The 16,060-nt window shown below is 45.1% G+C and overlaps 1 protein-coding gene across 2 annotated transcripts; it reads right to left on the bottom strand.

The window, feature by feature from the left end:
- Positions 1-7,673: 7,673 nt before the first annotated feature.
- On the bottom strand, positions 7,674-11,120 carry LOC123040443 (uncharacterized). 2 transcript variants are annotated; one of them, XM_044463283.1, is made up of 4 exons: positions 10,685-11,120; positions 9,559-9,649; positions 9,209-9,476; positions 7,674-8,630 (listed from the first exon to the last, which is right to left on the bottom strand). In XM_044463283.1, exons 2-4 carry the CDS (start codon positions 9,640-9,642, stop codon positions 8,482-8,484), a joined length of 501 nt encoding a protein of 166 aa, XP_044319218.1. In that variant the 5' UTR covers positions 9,643-9,649; positions 10,685-11,120; the 3' UTR covers positions 7,674-8,481. The 2 variants fall into 2 exon arrangements, with proteins under 2 accessions (XP_044319218.1, XP_044319219.1); XM_044463284.1 differs by having other exon boundaries at positions 9,559-11,120.
- Positions 11,121-16,060: the final 4,940 nt, after the last annotated feature.

The raw sequence follows: 16,060 nt of genomic DNA, 5'->3' as shown, positions 1-16,060 counted from the left end.
ATGGGTATATCTACTTAATGAAGCACAAGTCTGAAACATTTGAAAAGTTCAAAGAATTTCAGAGTGAAGTAGAAAATCATCGTAACAAGAAAATAAAGTTTCTACGATCTGATCGTGGAGGAGAATATTTGAGTTACGAGTTTGGTTTACATTTGAAACAATGTGGAATAGTTTCGCAACTCACGCCACCTGGAACACCACAGCGAAATGGTGTGTCCGAACGTCGTAATCGTACTTTACTTGATATGGTGCGATCTATGATGTCTCTTACCGATTTACCGCTATCGTTTTGGGGTTATGCTTTAGAGACGGCCGCATTCACGTTAAATAGGGCACCATCAAAATCCGTTGAGACGACGCCTTATGAACTGTGGTTTGGCAAGAAACCAAAGTTGTCGTTTCTCAAAGTTTGGGGCTGCGATGCTTATGTGAAGAAACTTCAACCAGATAAGCTCGAACCCAAATCGGAGAAATGTGTCTTCATAGGATACCCAAAGGAGACAATTGGGTACACCTTCTATCACAAATCTGAAGGCAAGATTTTCGTTGCTAAAATTGGATCCTTTCTAGAGAAGGAGTTTCTCTCGAAAGAAGTGAGTGGGAGGAAAGTAGAACTTGATGAGATAACTGTATCTACTCCCTTATTGGAAAGTAGTTCATCACAAGAACCGGTTCCTGTGACAACTACACAATTAGTGAGGAAGCTAATGATATTGATCATGAAACTTCAGATCAAGTTTCTACTGAACCTCGTAGGTCTACCAAAGTAAGATCCGCACCAGAGTGGTACGGAAATCCTATTCTGGAAGTCATGTTACTAGACCATGATGAACCTACGAACTATGAGGAAGCGATGATGAGCCCAGATTCCGCAAAATGGCTAGAGGCCATGAAATCTGAGATAGGATCCATGTATGAAAACAAAGTATGGACTTTGGTTGACTTGCCCGATGATCGGCAAGCCATTGAGAATAAATGGATCTTTAAGACAAAGACTGACGCTGATGGTAATGTTACTGTCTACAAAGCTCGACTTGTTGCAAAAGGTTTTCGACAAGTTCAAGGGGTTGACTACGATGAGACTTTCTCACCCGTAGCGATGCTTAAGTCTGTCCGAATCATGTTGGCTATTGCTGCATTTCATGATTATGAAATTTGGCAAATGGATGTCAAGACTGCATTCTTGAATGGATTTCTAGAAGAAGAGTTGTATATGATGCAACCTGAAGGTTTTGTTGATCCAAAAGGTGCTGACAAAGTGTGCAAGCTCCAACGTTCCATTTATGGACTGGTGCAAGCATCTCGGAGTTGGAATAAACTTTTGATAGTGTGATCAACGCATATGGCTTTATACAGACTTTTGGAGAAGCCTGTATTTACAAGAAAGTGAGTGGGAGCTCTGTAGCATTTCTAGTTTTATATGTTGATGGCATATCATTAATTGGAAATGATATAGAATTTCTGGATAGCATAAAGGGATACTTGAATAAAAGTTTTTCTATGAAAGACCTCGGTGAAGCTGCTTACATATTGGGCATCAAGATCTATAGAGATAGATCAAGACGCTTAATAGGACTTTCACAAAGTACATACCTTGACAAAATTTTGAAAAAGTTCAAAATGGATCAGGCAAAGAAAGGATTCTTGCCTGTGCTACAAGGTGTGAAGTTGAGTCAAACTCAATGCCCGACCACAGCAGAAGATAGAGAGAAAATGAAAGATGTTCCCTATGCTTCAGCCATAGGCTCTATCATGTATGCAATGCTGTGTACCAGACCTGACGTATGCTTAGCAATAAGCTTGGCAGGTAGGTACCAAAGTAATCCAGGAGTGGATCACTGGACAGCGGTCAAGAACATCCTGAAATACCTGAAAAGGACTAAGGATATGTTTCTCGTATATGGAGGTGACAAAGAGCTAGTCATAAATGGTTACGTCGATGCAAGCTTTGACACTGATCCGGACGATTCTAAATCGCAGACCGGATACGTGTTTTTATTAAACGGTGGAGCTGTAAGTTGGTGCAGTTCTAAACAAAGCGTCGTGGCAGGATCTACATGTGAAGCGGAGTACATAGCTGCTTCTGAAGTAGCAAATGAAGGAGTCTGGATGAAGGAGTTCATTTCCGATCTAGGTGTCATACCTAGTGCATCGGGACCAATGAAGATCTTCTGTGACAATACTGGTGCAATTGCCTTGGCAAAGGAATCCAGATTTCACAAGAGGACCAAGCACATCAAGAGACGCTTCAATTCCATTCGGGACCAAGTCCAAGTGGGAGACATAGAGATTTGCAAGATACATACGGATCTGAATGTTGCAGACCCGTTGACTAAGCCTCTCTCACGAGCAAAACATGATCAGCACCAAGACTCCATGGGTGTTAGAATCATTACTATGTAATCTAGATTATTGACTCTAGTGCAAGTGGGAGACTGAAGGAAATATGCCCTAGAGGCAATAATAAATTATTATTTATTTCCTCATATCATGATAAATGTTTATTATTCATGCTAGAATTGTATTAACCGGAAACATGATACATGTGTGAATACATAGACAAACATATAGTCACTAGTATGCCTCTACTTGACTAGCTCATTAATCAAAGATGGTTATGTTTCCTAACCATTGACATGTGTTATCATTTGATTAATGGGATCACATCATTAGGAGAATGAGGTGATTGACATGACCCATCCCGTTAGCTTAGCACTTGATCGTTTAGTATTCTGCTATTGCTTCCTTCATGACTTATACATGTTCCTGTAACTATGAGAATTGTGTGACTCCCGTTTACCGGAGGAACACTTTGGGTACTACCAAACGTCACAACGTAACTGGGTGATTATAAAGGAGTACTACAGGTGTCTCCGAAGGTACATGTTGAGTTAGCATAATTCGAGATTAGGTTTTGTCACTCCGATTGTCGGAGAGGTATCTCTAGGCCCTCTCGGCAATGCTCATCACCCAAGCCTTGCAAGCATGTAACTAATGAGTTAGTTATAAGATGAAGTATTACAGAACGAGTAAAGAGACTTGTCGATAACGAGATTGAACTAGGTATTGGATATCGACGATCGAATCTCGGACAAGTAACATACCAATGACAAAGGGAACAACGTATGTTGTTATGCGGTTTGACCGATAAAGATCTTCGTAGAATATGTAGGAACCAATATGGGCATCCAGGTCCCGCTATTGGTTATTGACCAGAGATGTGTCTCAGTCATGTCTACATCGTTCTCGAACCGTAGGGTCCGCACGCTTAAGGTTTCGATGACAGTTATATTATGAGTTTATGTATTTTGATGTACCGAAGGTTGTTCGGAGTCCCGGATATGATTACGGACATGACGAGGAGTTTCGAAATGGTCGAGACATAAAGATTGATATATTGGACGGATATATTTGGACACCGGAAAGGTTCCGGAGAAGTTTGGAGCCCCGGAAGGTTACCGGAACCCCCCGGGAGGTATATGGGCCTTATTGGGCCCATGTAGGAGGAAGAGAGAAGGAGCAAGGGAAGGGGGCGCGCCCCCCCAAGCCCAATCCGAATTGGGGAAGGGGGCCGGCCCCCCTTTCCTTTCTCCTTCCCCCTCTTCCTATTACTACTACTAATACTACTTCCTAATACTAGTACTCTTTCCTTCCCCCTCCAAATAAGATAAGGAAAAGAGAGGGAAACCTACTTGGAGTAGGTTTCCCCCTCCTCATGGCGCGCCCCCCTAGGGCCGGCCACCTCCTCCCTCCCTCCTTTATATACGGGGGTAGGGGGGCACCCTAGAACACACAAGTTGATCATTGATCGTTCCTTAGCCGTGTGCGGTGCCCCCCTCCACGATATTACACCTCGGTCATATTGTAGCGGTGCTTAGGCGAAGCCCTGCAACAGGAGAACATCAAGATCGTCACCACGCCGTCGTGCTGACGGAACTCCCCCTCGGCGCCTCTGCTGGATCGGAGATCGAGGGTGCGTCATCGAGCTGTACGCGTGTCAAGAACTCGGAGGTGCCGGAGTAACGGTACTTGGATCGGTTGAACCGGAGGACGTACGACTACTTCCTCTACGTTGCGTCAACGCTTCCGCTTCGGTCTACGAGGGTACGTAGACAACACTCTCCCCTCGTTGCTATATCATCACCATGATCTTGCGTGTGCGTAGGAAATTTTTTGAAATTACTACGTTCCCCAACACGGGTGACCCCGAAACTTTCCCGATGGCCGAAATAGCACTTTCTATATAGTTTTCTTTACCTCCGGATCATTCCGGAACTCCTCGTGACGTCCGGGATGTCATCCGGGACTCCGAACAACATTTGGTTTGCTGCATACTCATATTCATACAACCCTAGCGTCACCGAACCTTAAGTGTGTAGACCCTACGGGTTCGGGAGACATGTAGACATGACCGAGACGGCTCTCCGGTCAATAACCAACAGTGGGATCTGGATACCCATGTTGGCTCCCACATACTCCTCGATGATCTCATCGGATGAACCACGATGTCGAGGGTTCAAGCAACCCCGTATACTATTCCCTTTGTCAGACGGTATGTTACTTGCCCAAGACTCGATCGTCGGTATCCCAATACCTCGTTCAGTATCGTTACCGGCAAGTCACTTTACTCGTACCGTAATGCATGATCCCGTGACCAGACACTTGGTCACTTTGAGCTCATTATGATGATGCACTACCGAGTGGGCCCAGTGATACCTCTCCGTTATACGGAGTGACAAATCCCAGTCTCGATCCGTGTCAACTCAACAGACACTTTCGGAGATACCTGTAGTGCACCTTTATAGTCATCCAGTTACGTTGTGACGTTTGATAAACCCAAAGCACTCCTACGGTATCCGGGAGTTACACGATCTCATGGTCTAAGGAAGAGATACTTGACATTGGAAAAGTTCTAGCAAAACGAACTACACGATCTTGTGCTATGCTTGGGATTGGGTCTTGTCCATCACATCATTCTTCTAATGATGTGATCCCATTGTCAATGACATCTAATGTCCATAGTCAGGAAACCATGACTATCTGTTGACCAACGAGCTAGTCAACTAGAGGCTTACTAGGGACGTATTGTGGTCTATGTATTCACACGTGTATTACGATTTCCGGATAATACAATTATAGCATGAATAAAAGACAATTATCATGAACAAGGAAATATAATAATAATCCTTTTATTATTGCCTTTAGGGCATATTTCCAACAGCGCCGCCGTCATCGCCCCTCCATCACCGGAGCCGGGCACAACTTGTTGCAGTAGACAGTCGGGAATTCGTCGTGCTAAGGCCCCATAGGACCAGCACCCCAGAACAGTAACCACTGCCGATGAAAAATAACGTAGATCGGAAGGATCCAAATCGAAGACACACAAACATAGACGAACAGCGACCAGATCCGAGCAAATCCACCAAAGATAGATCTGCCGGAGACACACCTCTACACGCCCACCAACAATGCTACACGCACCGCCGAAACGGAGCTGCCGCCGTCTCGCCTTCCTGAGTAGGACAAAAACTATAACAAGATTGAAAAAAATAACTAAAAACGGAGCCCTCCCGCTGACCCTTGTCAGGATTCACCGCGCCTCCATGGCCCTAGGGCCACCGGAGACGAGGCGGACCTGCGTCGGCGCCGGCGAGAGGCACGAACCCTAACTTCCTTTCTTAGAGGAGGATGAGGCGGCGGAGCCCTTGCTTTAGGTACGTGCGTGAGGCTGGAAAGATGTTTCTATTCCACGAACTAGCTAAGTATGGGCATTGTTCGCCCCGTACGGCCTGCAATTGGACTTAAACCTAGCATAATTATACTAGTATAAAGTACTAACTCTGTATTGGACTTAAACCTAGCATAATTATACTAGTATAAAGTACTAACTCTGTATCGAAATGCTTGTAGCTAGCGGAAACTAGTACAAGTTTTTCCAACTACAAGTATTCCGGTGCAAAGTTTAATGTGTTTTCGTCCTCACGGACGGCGCGGATGCATCTGCGTCATCGCTATGCCAAAGCAGCCTAAATAAACTTTTTGCACCTGTTTTCAGCATTTGACCGAGGGCAACTAGCATAGGACCTGGCTTTTAGGTGAGATCATTTTTAAAAAAATTAGGTAAAACATGTTCAAAAAAATCAAAATATTTGCACACGCACTGACGCACATCCATCTATGATGTACAATATCAAAAGGTTTCAGCTCCTAATTCAACCTACACTTAGAGAACCAAGAAAAAAAATCATATATGAATAGTGTTTGAGTATCAAATACTATTCATCGTCAACTTTATCTTTTTTGAATCTTTAGCCATAAATCGAGTTTTGAACTGGTTTTTTTTGGAGTTGTGGACATACCGTGTAGGTAATATTGGCAAATAATTTTATGAATTTTTGGATTGATCCTACAATCTCACCTAAAGGGTAGAACCCCCCCCCCCCTCCCCCCCCCACACACAAACATATTAAATTATGGATTGCAGGAAACATAGGGATAGGAAAACACATAAGCTCGAGATGTCATGTGCTATGAATTACTGTAAGATTTCAAAATCCAGTTATTTGTAAATAGGTACCTTTGGATGGTGCTTAGGAAAAACACGGGAATTTTGGAGGGATGATGTTGAAGAGTAGAGAGAGACATAGTACAAGAGCATTGGACTTCTTTTGACTGAAGAGAGCATTGGACTTCTTTTGACCGAAGAGAGCATTGGACTTCTTGAGGGGAAAAAAATAGTGTTAAGAGACTTGAGCCCATGTTAAGATTCCTATTGAATGAAGGGAAAGGGAATGCATTCCACAGGAATTTGATCACCCAAGTCCTATTATCCAAAGGGTTCCATAAGAAATTATGGATTGAAATCCTCTCAAATCCATATGAAAATTTCCTTTGAATCAAAAGAGGCCCTACACGTTGCTCTACCTACCCGGTGTTCTTTGCAGTTCTCTCTTCCAAAATGACCCATCTTCCCCTTTGCTCCTCCCATCATCACCGCCCATATCCGGCAATGATAGACCCACTTGTGTAATCCCACGTAGCTAGAAAAAGAGGTAAAGCGCCACGGCAACAGCATCATGAGACGAGCTGCGAAAGGCCGTACAGCACATTCATTGCGCAAACGTGTCCCGAGCGGAAAATCCAGGGTTTGTTTGCATCCAGATTCATTGATTAGTACTACTATTTTGTTTTTGTTTCCGCGGCGTGCACGTACGTTAATGCTGGGCTGCACGGACGATCTGGACCGTTGGGGTTTGGTACAGCTAACTACCGGGAGCGAGCGAGCAAGCAGACGGAGACGTCAACGTATGGATCACATGCGTCCTCAGCTCTCTCTCTCTCCCTCTCTCTGTCTGTCGTCATGTGATGCATGCCGGCCATCGCCGTCCCTCCTTTCTCATGCTTAACCTTAACCAGCACTGAGCACTTAGTTAAGGTGTATGCATTTGTGTTAAGTCAGAGAGGTGGGTTGGGTCTGATGAGCTAATCCGCCGCACCGACACCGGCCCACCCGCCAGACGCAGACGTCTGCCTCGCAATTGCCCTCCTCCCAGAAAAACAAAAGAAGAAGACGACTTGGCATCAGTGGCATTAAGGACAAAGAAAATATACTACACACAATGTGCACCAGACCAGATGGATGCAGACAGAAGAAGAATGGCACAGGCCCAAAGCTACAGCCAGCCAGCCAGCCATCATCATCATCATCATCGCAAACCTCATCAGTTACTTACTTGCAGAGAGCAGCCGATCATGGCCACCAGAGATAGATAGCCCACATCTCCCTGTACAACAAAAGGTGCTGTGCTGGGCTCCCCCTCACCCCTCACACCAAAAGGCCAAGATATCTCACGCCCTTCGCACCATTCAAGGTTGCCAACCTCATTGCCGCTCTATATACAGTGCAAAGGGCAAATATCTGCCAACCGCATGGCTCTCCATGTCCAGGCACATTCATCGGCAGTGCCTCCCCATCTTTCTCAACGTGTCCTTCATATCTAGTACCTGCGCATGGAAACCACCGTTTCAATTTCAGATTCGCCACAAACCGAAGATAAACGTGTCATCCAAGAGAAAATGGGATCTTTCCCGCCCACCGTATAAGCATGTCCTCAGTTAAGAACGGTACACAAATAAATAGATAAAACTTTCCCGGCATGATACTGTTACGACTTCATATATGAATGGAGATAACAGGGTAGGGGAACAGGTTCAGGTTCAGGACTCCGGTTTGCCAACACACCACACCTAGTGATGATAGGTAACAAGGGTTAAATGTCCGATCGACCACACTTCTCTCGTTCGTAGCAACAACCCAATCTCACAGCACGGCAAAACCGAAACAAGACACGGGTAAAACATCAAGGCTGTCAGTAAACACGATTGGTGAACCCGGCAGAAGCTTCATCTTAGGAGATGTTCGAGTTGTCGAGGACTGGGACCGGCGGGCATGATTCATTCGCCCCTTGAGGCATGTGCCTACTACTTAGGTTTATCTGCAAGGCTGACGAGGGATCTCACGATGCCCGGGCTGATTTTGTCCGCAAGGGCGCCTTTCTCGGAGATCGCAAACGATTTCTCCTTGACAAAGCTCTGCAGCTTCTTGGTGTCGTAGTCTAGGTGCTCTTGATCTGTGTCGTTTGGAAATCGCAATCGTCAGCACTATCTCAACAAGCTAGACAAGCATGTATGTAGTCGAAGGGTTCAAATAAAAAGAGCTCCAATTGTGAACATTAAAATGGAAACAGTCCTTCATCAAGATATTCTTGAAATTTCCTTAAAAAATTTAGCAAAAACAGTGATAATCAAGACTTATGAGCATCAGAGGCATCATTTGTGAACATAAAACATGCATCTGGCTAAACAAGCTTTTGCAACATACCATGTTAACAGTTTGCATTCAGAAGAGGTTACAGATAAAATGCAAGTTTAGAACAGACAGGGACTGCAAGAACTACTTCACATGTCAATGGTGTCGAAAGCCCACATACTTGAGCTCAACATAATTTTCGGTAAATGCAACAAAATAAAATAACTAATTTAAACCTCATATCGGATTAACAACACAAGTAAATAAATTTGAAAGCATGATCCACCTGAATATTGAAATCGATGGCAGAGTCGTTGGTACAAACTTATATCAAACTTACTTCAGTAGTAAATTGAAATAAATCAGAATGCATGGATCAAGATCCAAGAAGGAAAATACCTTTGTCCAGAACAGTGTGTGCTACATGAAATGGAACACGAGCAAAAATATCCGAGCCTGAAAACATTAGCCAGGTCTGTTCTTTGGGGTCGTGATTCCCGCAGGTTGAGCATATCTCCTTTACTAGCTGTTTGGCAGAAGTTCCTTCCACCTCTTTCATTACGATCTCAAATGGAGATGCAACACTGGTTTTAGTTGTCTTGGCTCTTTTCCGGAGGGCTGTTAGGGCCTCCCTGTTAGCATTCCTCATCCTATCATTCTCCACTAGCTGATCATACACAGAACAGATCAAAACAAATCAATACTGAGACTTCTAGCATGAATAGCAAAAGCCAGTAGCACCGACAGACCTGATGCCTTGCCAGAAGAAGTTGCTCCGCGTCTGTTTCTATGTCAATCAGAGTCCCTTGAAGCTCCTTCATGTTGGGATCCATGTTAAAACTGCAAAACAATGTCAACTGCTTTTCATTATTATACAAAATTACTTAATAAAAATACATGTGCCATACGATAACAAGATACCCACAAAATCTTCGAGGGTTTTCAAGGGTGATCCAAGTTATGTGATAGAAGCAACAAAATGCAAACACTAAACACACAAAAATAGGAGACTTTGTCTCCCATAAATAGCTCTAATTACCCCAGGCCGCAGTTCATATTCTCCTATTTAAACGTTTAGTGTCAGTTCCTACTATCAATCCACTAACTGCAGGGTGAATTAGTATATCTTACCAAGGAAATCTTGCAAAAGTATATAAGCTGGTTGATAAATGAAATCATTAAATATCTAAGAGAATTAGATACAATTATAAAAAAAAAGGAATACAATTATCAATGTTAACAATGGATCTAAAGAAGTTGAAGCAATCATCAATGTTGCAATGGGCCATAATGAAGTTTAGGGATATATGTGGCTCAGAATAGAGTAGAGCAAGAAGCATTTACATAAGAAGAGAGAAAAGTGAACTAGTTCAAACACAGCTGGCTATATGGCATGAAGAAGCATCCTGATGAGTACATAGACATGGTATAAATGATGTATATCTGGCGTCTGCATTATGACATCCCCGTCCGCTGAAAAAGCATGTCACATGACACGATGTTCTCGTCTCTACATCATACTAGCAAAATTGCACTGGGAAATTGAATAATTAGGTACATACAAGATACAACAACACGTGTACAAGCACAGCATACTAAAAAATACTCTATATCTTTGTTACTGAACAATACTAGTGAGGAAACAGAAAAAGTAGGACAGCCTTCTCATCTGTCACTATATGCGCAAAGGGTTGGGTTGTATCTATGCTCATCAGGACATGTGCCGACATAACCAAATTAACAAATTGTATCTCCCACTGGGGCATGATGCAGTTTTGACAACGAATTGAACTGTAACACGTAGAGGGTGGAGAAGAACACCGCGCTCGGCTCAACGTCAACCTGGAACCGGTTGGCGTTGGCGACCGCGTCTACCTGATGGCGCCGGGGACTGGGGCGTGGGGGACGGTCGAATGCGGCGTCAAGAGGCAGGGAGGAGCAGGCGGCAACGGCTGGGGGTAGGGAGGAGCAGACGGCGGAGCAGAGCGGGGGCAGGCGCAGGCGGAGCACCTGGCGGGGGAACGAGAGGCGGCTAGCCGGTGCTTCCCTTGGGGAGAGGAGGGGGGCGGAGGAACTGTCCGCGGCGGCGCTGGGCGAGGTGGCGGCGGCGGCGGCGGTGGGTCGAGACAATCCTAGCGCCGCGAGTCGGGTCGAAGCGTTCTGTTTGAGGTCAACTGTAGAGTGGCATTTTTGCACCGACTATCTAATTGCTGATATGTTGCAGTGATACATACTGTATATTTTAGTAGTTCAACATTAATCATGTTCGATGTAACCTTATACTACATTATATTTCAGATTTTGGTATGATTTGATTTGTTTTGGGTATGAGTAGATGAATAGAAGGAAATAAAAGTTTTGATTTAGTTGAGTCTTCGGTAAAATTTGATTTGATTTACGTACGGATAGGAAAGACAAGATTTTTTTTTATTCAGTTGAGGTTTTGGTAAGATTTGAGTTAATGCAGAACATGGGAGATCGAGGGAAGGGGGTTGAGTTAATGTGCATGTGGTTTTAGGAAAAAAAATTGTAAAAAACATGTGGGAGGGGACTGTGTAGTAGAGGATGGAAGGAATGTTGAAAACCATGTAAGCGATGCACACATACCAACTCAAAGATAACGGTTGGTTTAGGGGTATTTGCGGAATTTGACATTTCCACTTAACTTAAAGTGTTCAATTTCACCCACCTTAAACTATTTGAGGGTATTTGGGGTCAACAAGGGTCGTCGTTCTTGTAATATTCGCTGCACCCAACTTGGTAGTCACCGCAGGCAGCAGCTCGATGTCTCCCTTCTCCAGTACCACGTGCTCCCCTCGCAGTCATGTCGGCCTTGGTAGCAACACTGATGAGACCCGACCAGACGACGAGTCGTTCGTAGACCCGAACTTTCACGGTACACAAAATTCAGCGACGAACAATTGTCGTGATAACGAAAATAGACAAAAAAATAAACAATAGGCAGCTCTTTATATCAAGCGATTCGCGAGAAGACCAAAGATCAAAATCTGCGCAAGAGTAAGATCAAATCACACCCTACGTAGCAGCTCCTGAAACCCTCAAGGACCAGCAAACAAATCACAACTATTTTGGCGCATCCAACATGATGTCTTTTGTGTATATTTTCCAACTCTAAAAAGTTCCGTCCCGTACAAGGCCGAGGCCTGCCTGTTTTATAGGCAAAACTAAACCTGAACTAACCGACCTAACAAAAGCTAAAAAGATACGGACTCTTATCTCTTTCCTATTCTAACAAATCATGATTTAATTAATTAAATATCCGGCAACGCTGATCACAAAAATCCAAAACAGACTAGTACTCAGGGAACGTACGTACGAGTTAAAGCTAAATCAACATGGTTTAGACTCCTTCATGTTGCCTTGGGGCTTTGGCCTTCACGTCCTGGTACTCCACTCACACATGACCAATACAAAAGAAATGGCACGGTGTTCTGAAGGTTGGTTTGATCTCTTGCTTCTCTGGTTGTGTCGACGGCACCTCAATACAGAAACCTCCAATCTGCAGTGTACATGGAATAGCGCGGTCTATGGTCACATCATCCCCTCCCCCTTCAAAAGAAACCGTCCTCAGTTTCGAGGCAGTCTTTGCAACCTTCTTCTTCAATGTGACATGTCCATCCACCTTGATTGCGTTCTCAAACATCGGCCGCAGCACGCGTTGCTTCCCAGAATCCCAGAATGAATATGTATTCGTCCGACCTTCATGTGTAGCATTGTGATCATATTGCCATGGTCTCCCCAATAACAAGTGACATGCATCCATAGGTATGACATCACATATCACCATATCAGTATAATCATCAAAAGAAAATTTGATGCGCACCTTATGAGTAACCTTTAACTTCCCTGTATGATACATCCACTCGACATGGTGGGGTTGCGGGTGCTTCCATACAGGCAACCCCAAAGCTTCAACCAACCCTTTGCTGACTGCATTGGTGTAGCTTCCACCATCTATTATCAGTTTGCAATTGGTGTTGTTGATCTTACACTCATACTGAAAAATATTCCATCGCTGCCCCTTACCCTCAACACGATATTCTTACACTCGTTGCACCATTAATGATGGATATGCTTCTGCGGCTTCAAGACTTGCAGTCACTTTTTCATCATCTTCAGATTTCTCACTAGACATGTCAATATTTTTTTCTCCATCGCTCGCAGACATGTATCCTTCTTCCGTGAGAAGGACTCTTCTCTCATTAGGACACTCAAACTTCTTATGGCCCCTGCCACCACATCTGAAGCACACAATATCACTAGTACGAGAGTTAGAAGCACGAGACGATTCAACCTTGGATTGAGATACTTCCTTTGTAGTTGGCTTAGAATCTGTTTGAAACCACTATTACCACCAACTTCTCGCTGAAAATTACGCCACACTGAGTTTGATGAATTATCATGACCACCACGACGCTTTACTTGCTGCTCCGCTCAAATGCATGGTGCAATAATCCCTGTAATCCCGTATATTCAACCATATCGACACGGTCTCGTATCTCTGATTTCAGACCATAAACGAACCGTGCCATTGTAGCCTCTTCTTGCTCCTCTACCCCTGTACGAATCAACAATATTTCCATCTCTTTATAATACTCCTCAACACTAGAGTTACCTTGCCGAAGCTGCTGCAAGCGTGTGTACAAGGTCCTAGTGAAGTGCTCTGGAACAAAGCGTCTCTTCATGATACTCTTCATCTGATTCCAAGACTCCGGCCATCCTCCCGCGCGACATAGTTGGTTCCACCATATTAAAGCATAGCCCGTGAACTCAATAGATGCAACACGAACCTTTTTCTCCTCGGTGTACCACTGTCCATCAAAAATCTGATCCATGCGCATCTCCCACTCCAAATAATCATCCGGATTGTCTTTGCCGCTAAATGACGGTATGAAAATTTTAATTCTTCCAATACCATCATCTTCGTAGGCGTGCCTCGGACGTTCATGTCCTCCCCCATGGTGTACGCCACCTCCATGATGGTTATGAGCACGCCGCATAGGCTCATAATAGCTACCAGCCCCCTCAGACTGATGGTCTTGATGCCCACCATTGTTGCGAACTTGTTCGCCTACCCGCTGTCCAGATAATTGCCGATGACGACGCGGTGCAGCAGACCCATCACTAGGGGGTGAACGTGGTCTCAATCGATGAACGGCCTCAGTCAAATCAGCAATCTTTTTTCCTAGACTTTCCTCAACCTTGTCGATGCGCCTCCCCACTAGATTCAGCACATAGTCACGAGTTGCATCCAATCCTAGCACGATAGCCGGTGCAACACTCGGATCATAGGTGGGCAAGGGTAGCTTGTCTTCCACATCTCCTTCATGTGCACCATGCACACTTGAATTTGATTTCTGTGAATTCACCATTGTAGCAACTCAAGTAGATCAACTGAAGAACCAGAGAGAGAAAAAAATTTATACCGTGATCAACCTTGCTCTGAATACCACTTGATGAGACCCGACCAGACGACGATTCGTTCGTAGGCCCGAACTTTCACGGTACACAAAATTCAGCGAGGAACAATTGTCGTGATAATAAGAATAGACAAAAAAATAATAGGCAGCTCTTCGAATCAAGCGATTCGCGAGAAGACCAAAGATCAAAATCTGCGCAAGAGTAAGATCAAATCACACCCTGCGTAGCAGCTCCTGAAACCCTCAAGGACCAGCAAACAAATCACAACTATTTTGGCGCATCCAACATGATGCCTTTTGTGTATATTTTTCAACTCCAAAAAATTCCGTCCCATACAAGGTCGAGGCCTGCCTATTTTATAGGCAAAACTAAACCTGAACTAACCGACCTAACAAAAGCTAAAAAGATAGGGACTCTTATCTCTTTCCTATTCTAACAAATCATGATTTAATTAATTAAGTATCCGGCAACGCTGATCACAAAAATCCAAAACAGACTAGTACTCAGGGAACGTACGTACGAATTAAAGCTAAATCAACATGGTTTAGACTCCTTCATGTTGCCTTGGGGCTTTGGCCTTCACGTCCTGGTACTCCACTCACACACGACCAATACAAAAGAAATGGCATGGTGTTCTGAAGGTTGGTTTGATCTCTTGCTTCTCTGGCTGTGTCGACGGCACCTCAATACAGAAACCTCCAATCTGCAGTGTACATGGAATAACGCGGTCTATGGTCACATCAAACACTGTGAGTCGTGGTCACACCATCCTCACAGCTAGCTCCATCATCCTCATTTGTGGTCCTCGCATTCCATTTGTCGGTCGATGCATCCCCGATTGCCAGTTGTAGCATCGACAAATGGCGGTTCCAAGATCCTCGCACCCGGCTCCATCATCCTTATATGTGGTCCCCACATTCCATTTGTCAGTCGCTGCATCTCTGGTTGTCGGTCGCGGCATCACCAGGTGGCGGTTCCAACATCCTCCTTTGTCGGTTGCAGCACTGGCTGCCGTGCACCGTAGCATAGAGTGTAGGGGAACGTTGCATGGGAAACAAAAAAATTCCTACGCTCACCAAGATCAATCTACGAGATGACCATCTACGAGAGGAGAGATTGGATCTACATACGCTTGTAGATCGCTAAGCGGAAGCGTTAAAAACGCGGTTGATGTAGTTGAACGTCTTCGCGATCCAATCACGACCCGTCCCGCGGACTCCCGATCCAAGTGCCGAACGGACGGCACCTCCGAGTTCAACACACATACGGCTTGATGACGCCTTCACCTTCTCGATCCAGCGAGCGATGGTCAAGTAGTAGCTCGAGTCCTTGGGCATCACGACAGCGTGGTGGCAGTGGTGGTGGAATCTCGCAGAGCTTCATTAAGCACTATGGAGAGGAAGAGGGATGCGAGGGAGAGGAGAGGCAGCGCCGTGGCGTAAAGATGTGCTCAAGGGGTGCGGCTGCCCTCTCTTCACCTCTCTATATATAAGAGGAAGGGAGGAGGAGGGGGCGCCCTAGATCCCATCTAGGGGGGTGGCGGCCACAGGGGGAAAACTCTAGATGGGTTTTGGGCACCTCCGCCCCCAAGGCAAAGGGGTTGGCTGGGCGCCCCAACAACTTCTGGTTACATGGGATGGGGTGAGGAGGGCGCACAACCCCTTAGTGGGATGGTTTGCCCCCTCCCCTTGGCCCATGAGCCCCCCCCAACACTTGCCCGGGCCCCCCAAAACCCCTGTCGGTCATGCTGGTCATCACCCGGTACCCCCGGAACAATTCCGGACTCCAATACCCTTCGTCCTATATATC

The sequence above is a fragment of the Triticum aestivum genome, chromosome 2B (genome assembly GCF_018294505.1).
Source record: "Triticum aestivum cultivar Chinese Spring chromosome 2B, IWGSC CS RefSeq v2.1, whole genome shotgun sequence".
Lineage (NCBI taxonomy): Eukaryota > Viridiplantae > Streptophyta > Magnoliopsida > Poales > Poaceae > Triticum > Triticum aestivum.
This window is presented reverse-complemented; position numbering and strand designations above follow the sequence as displayed.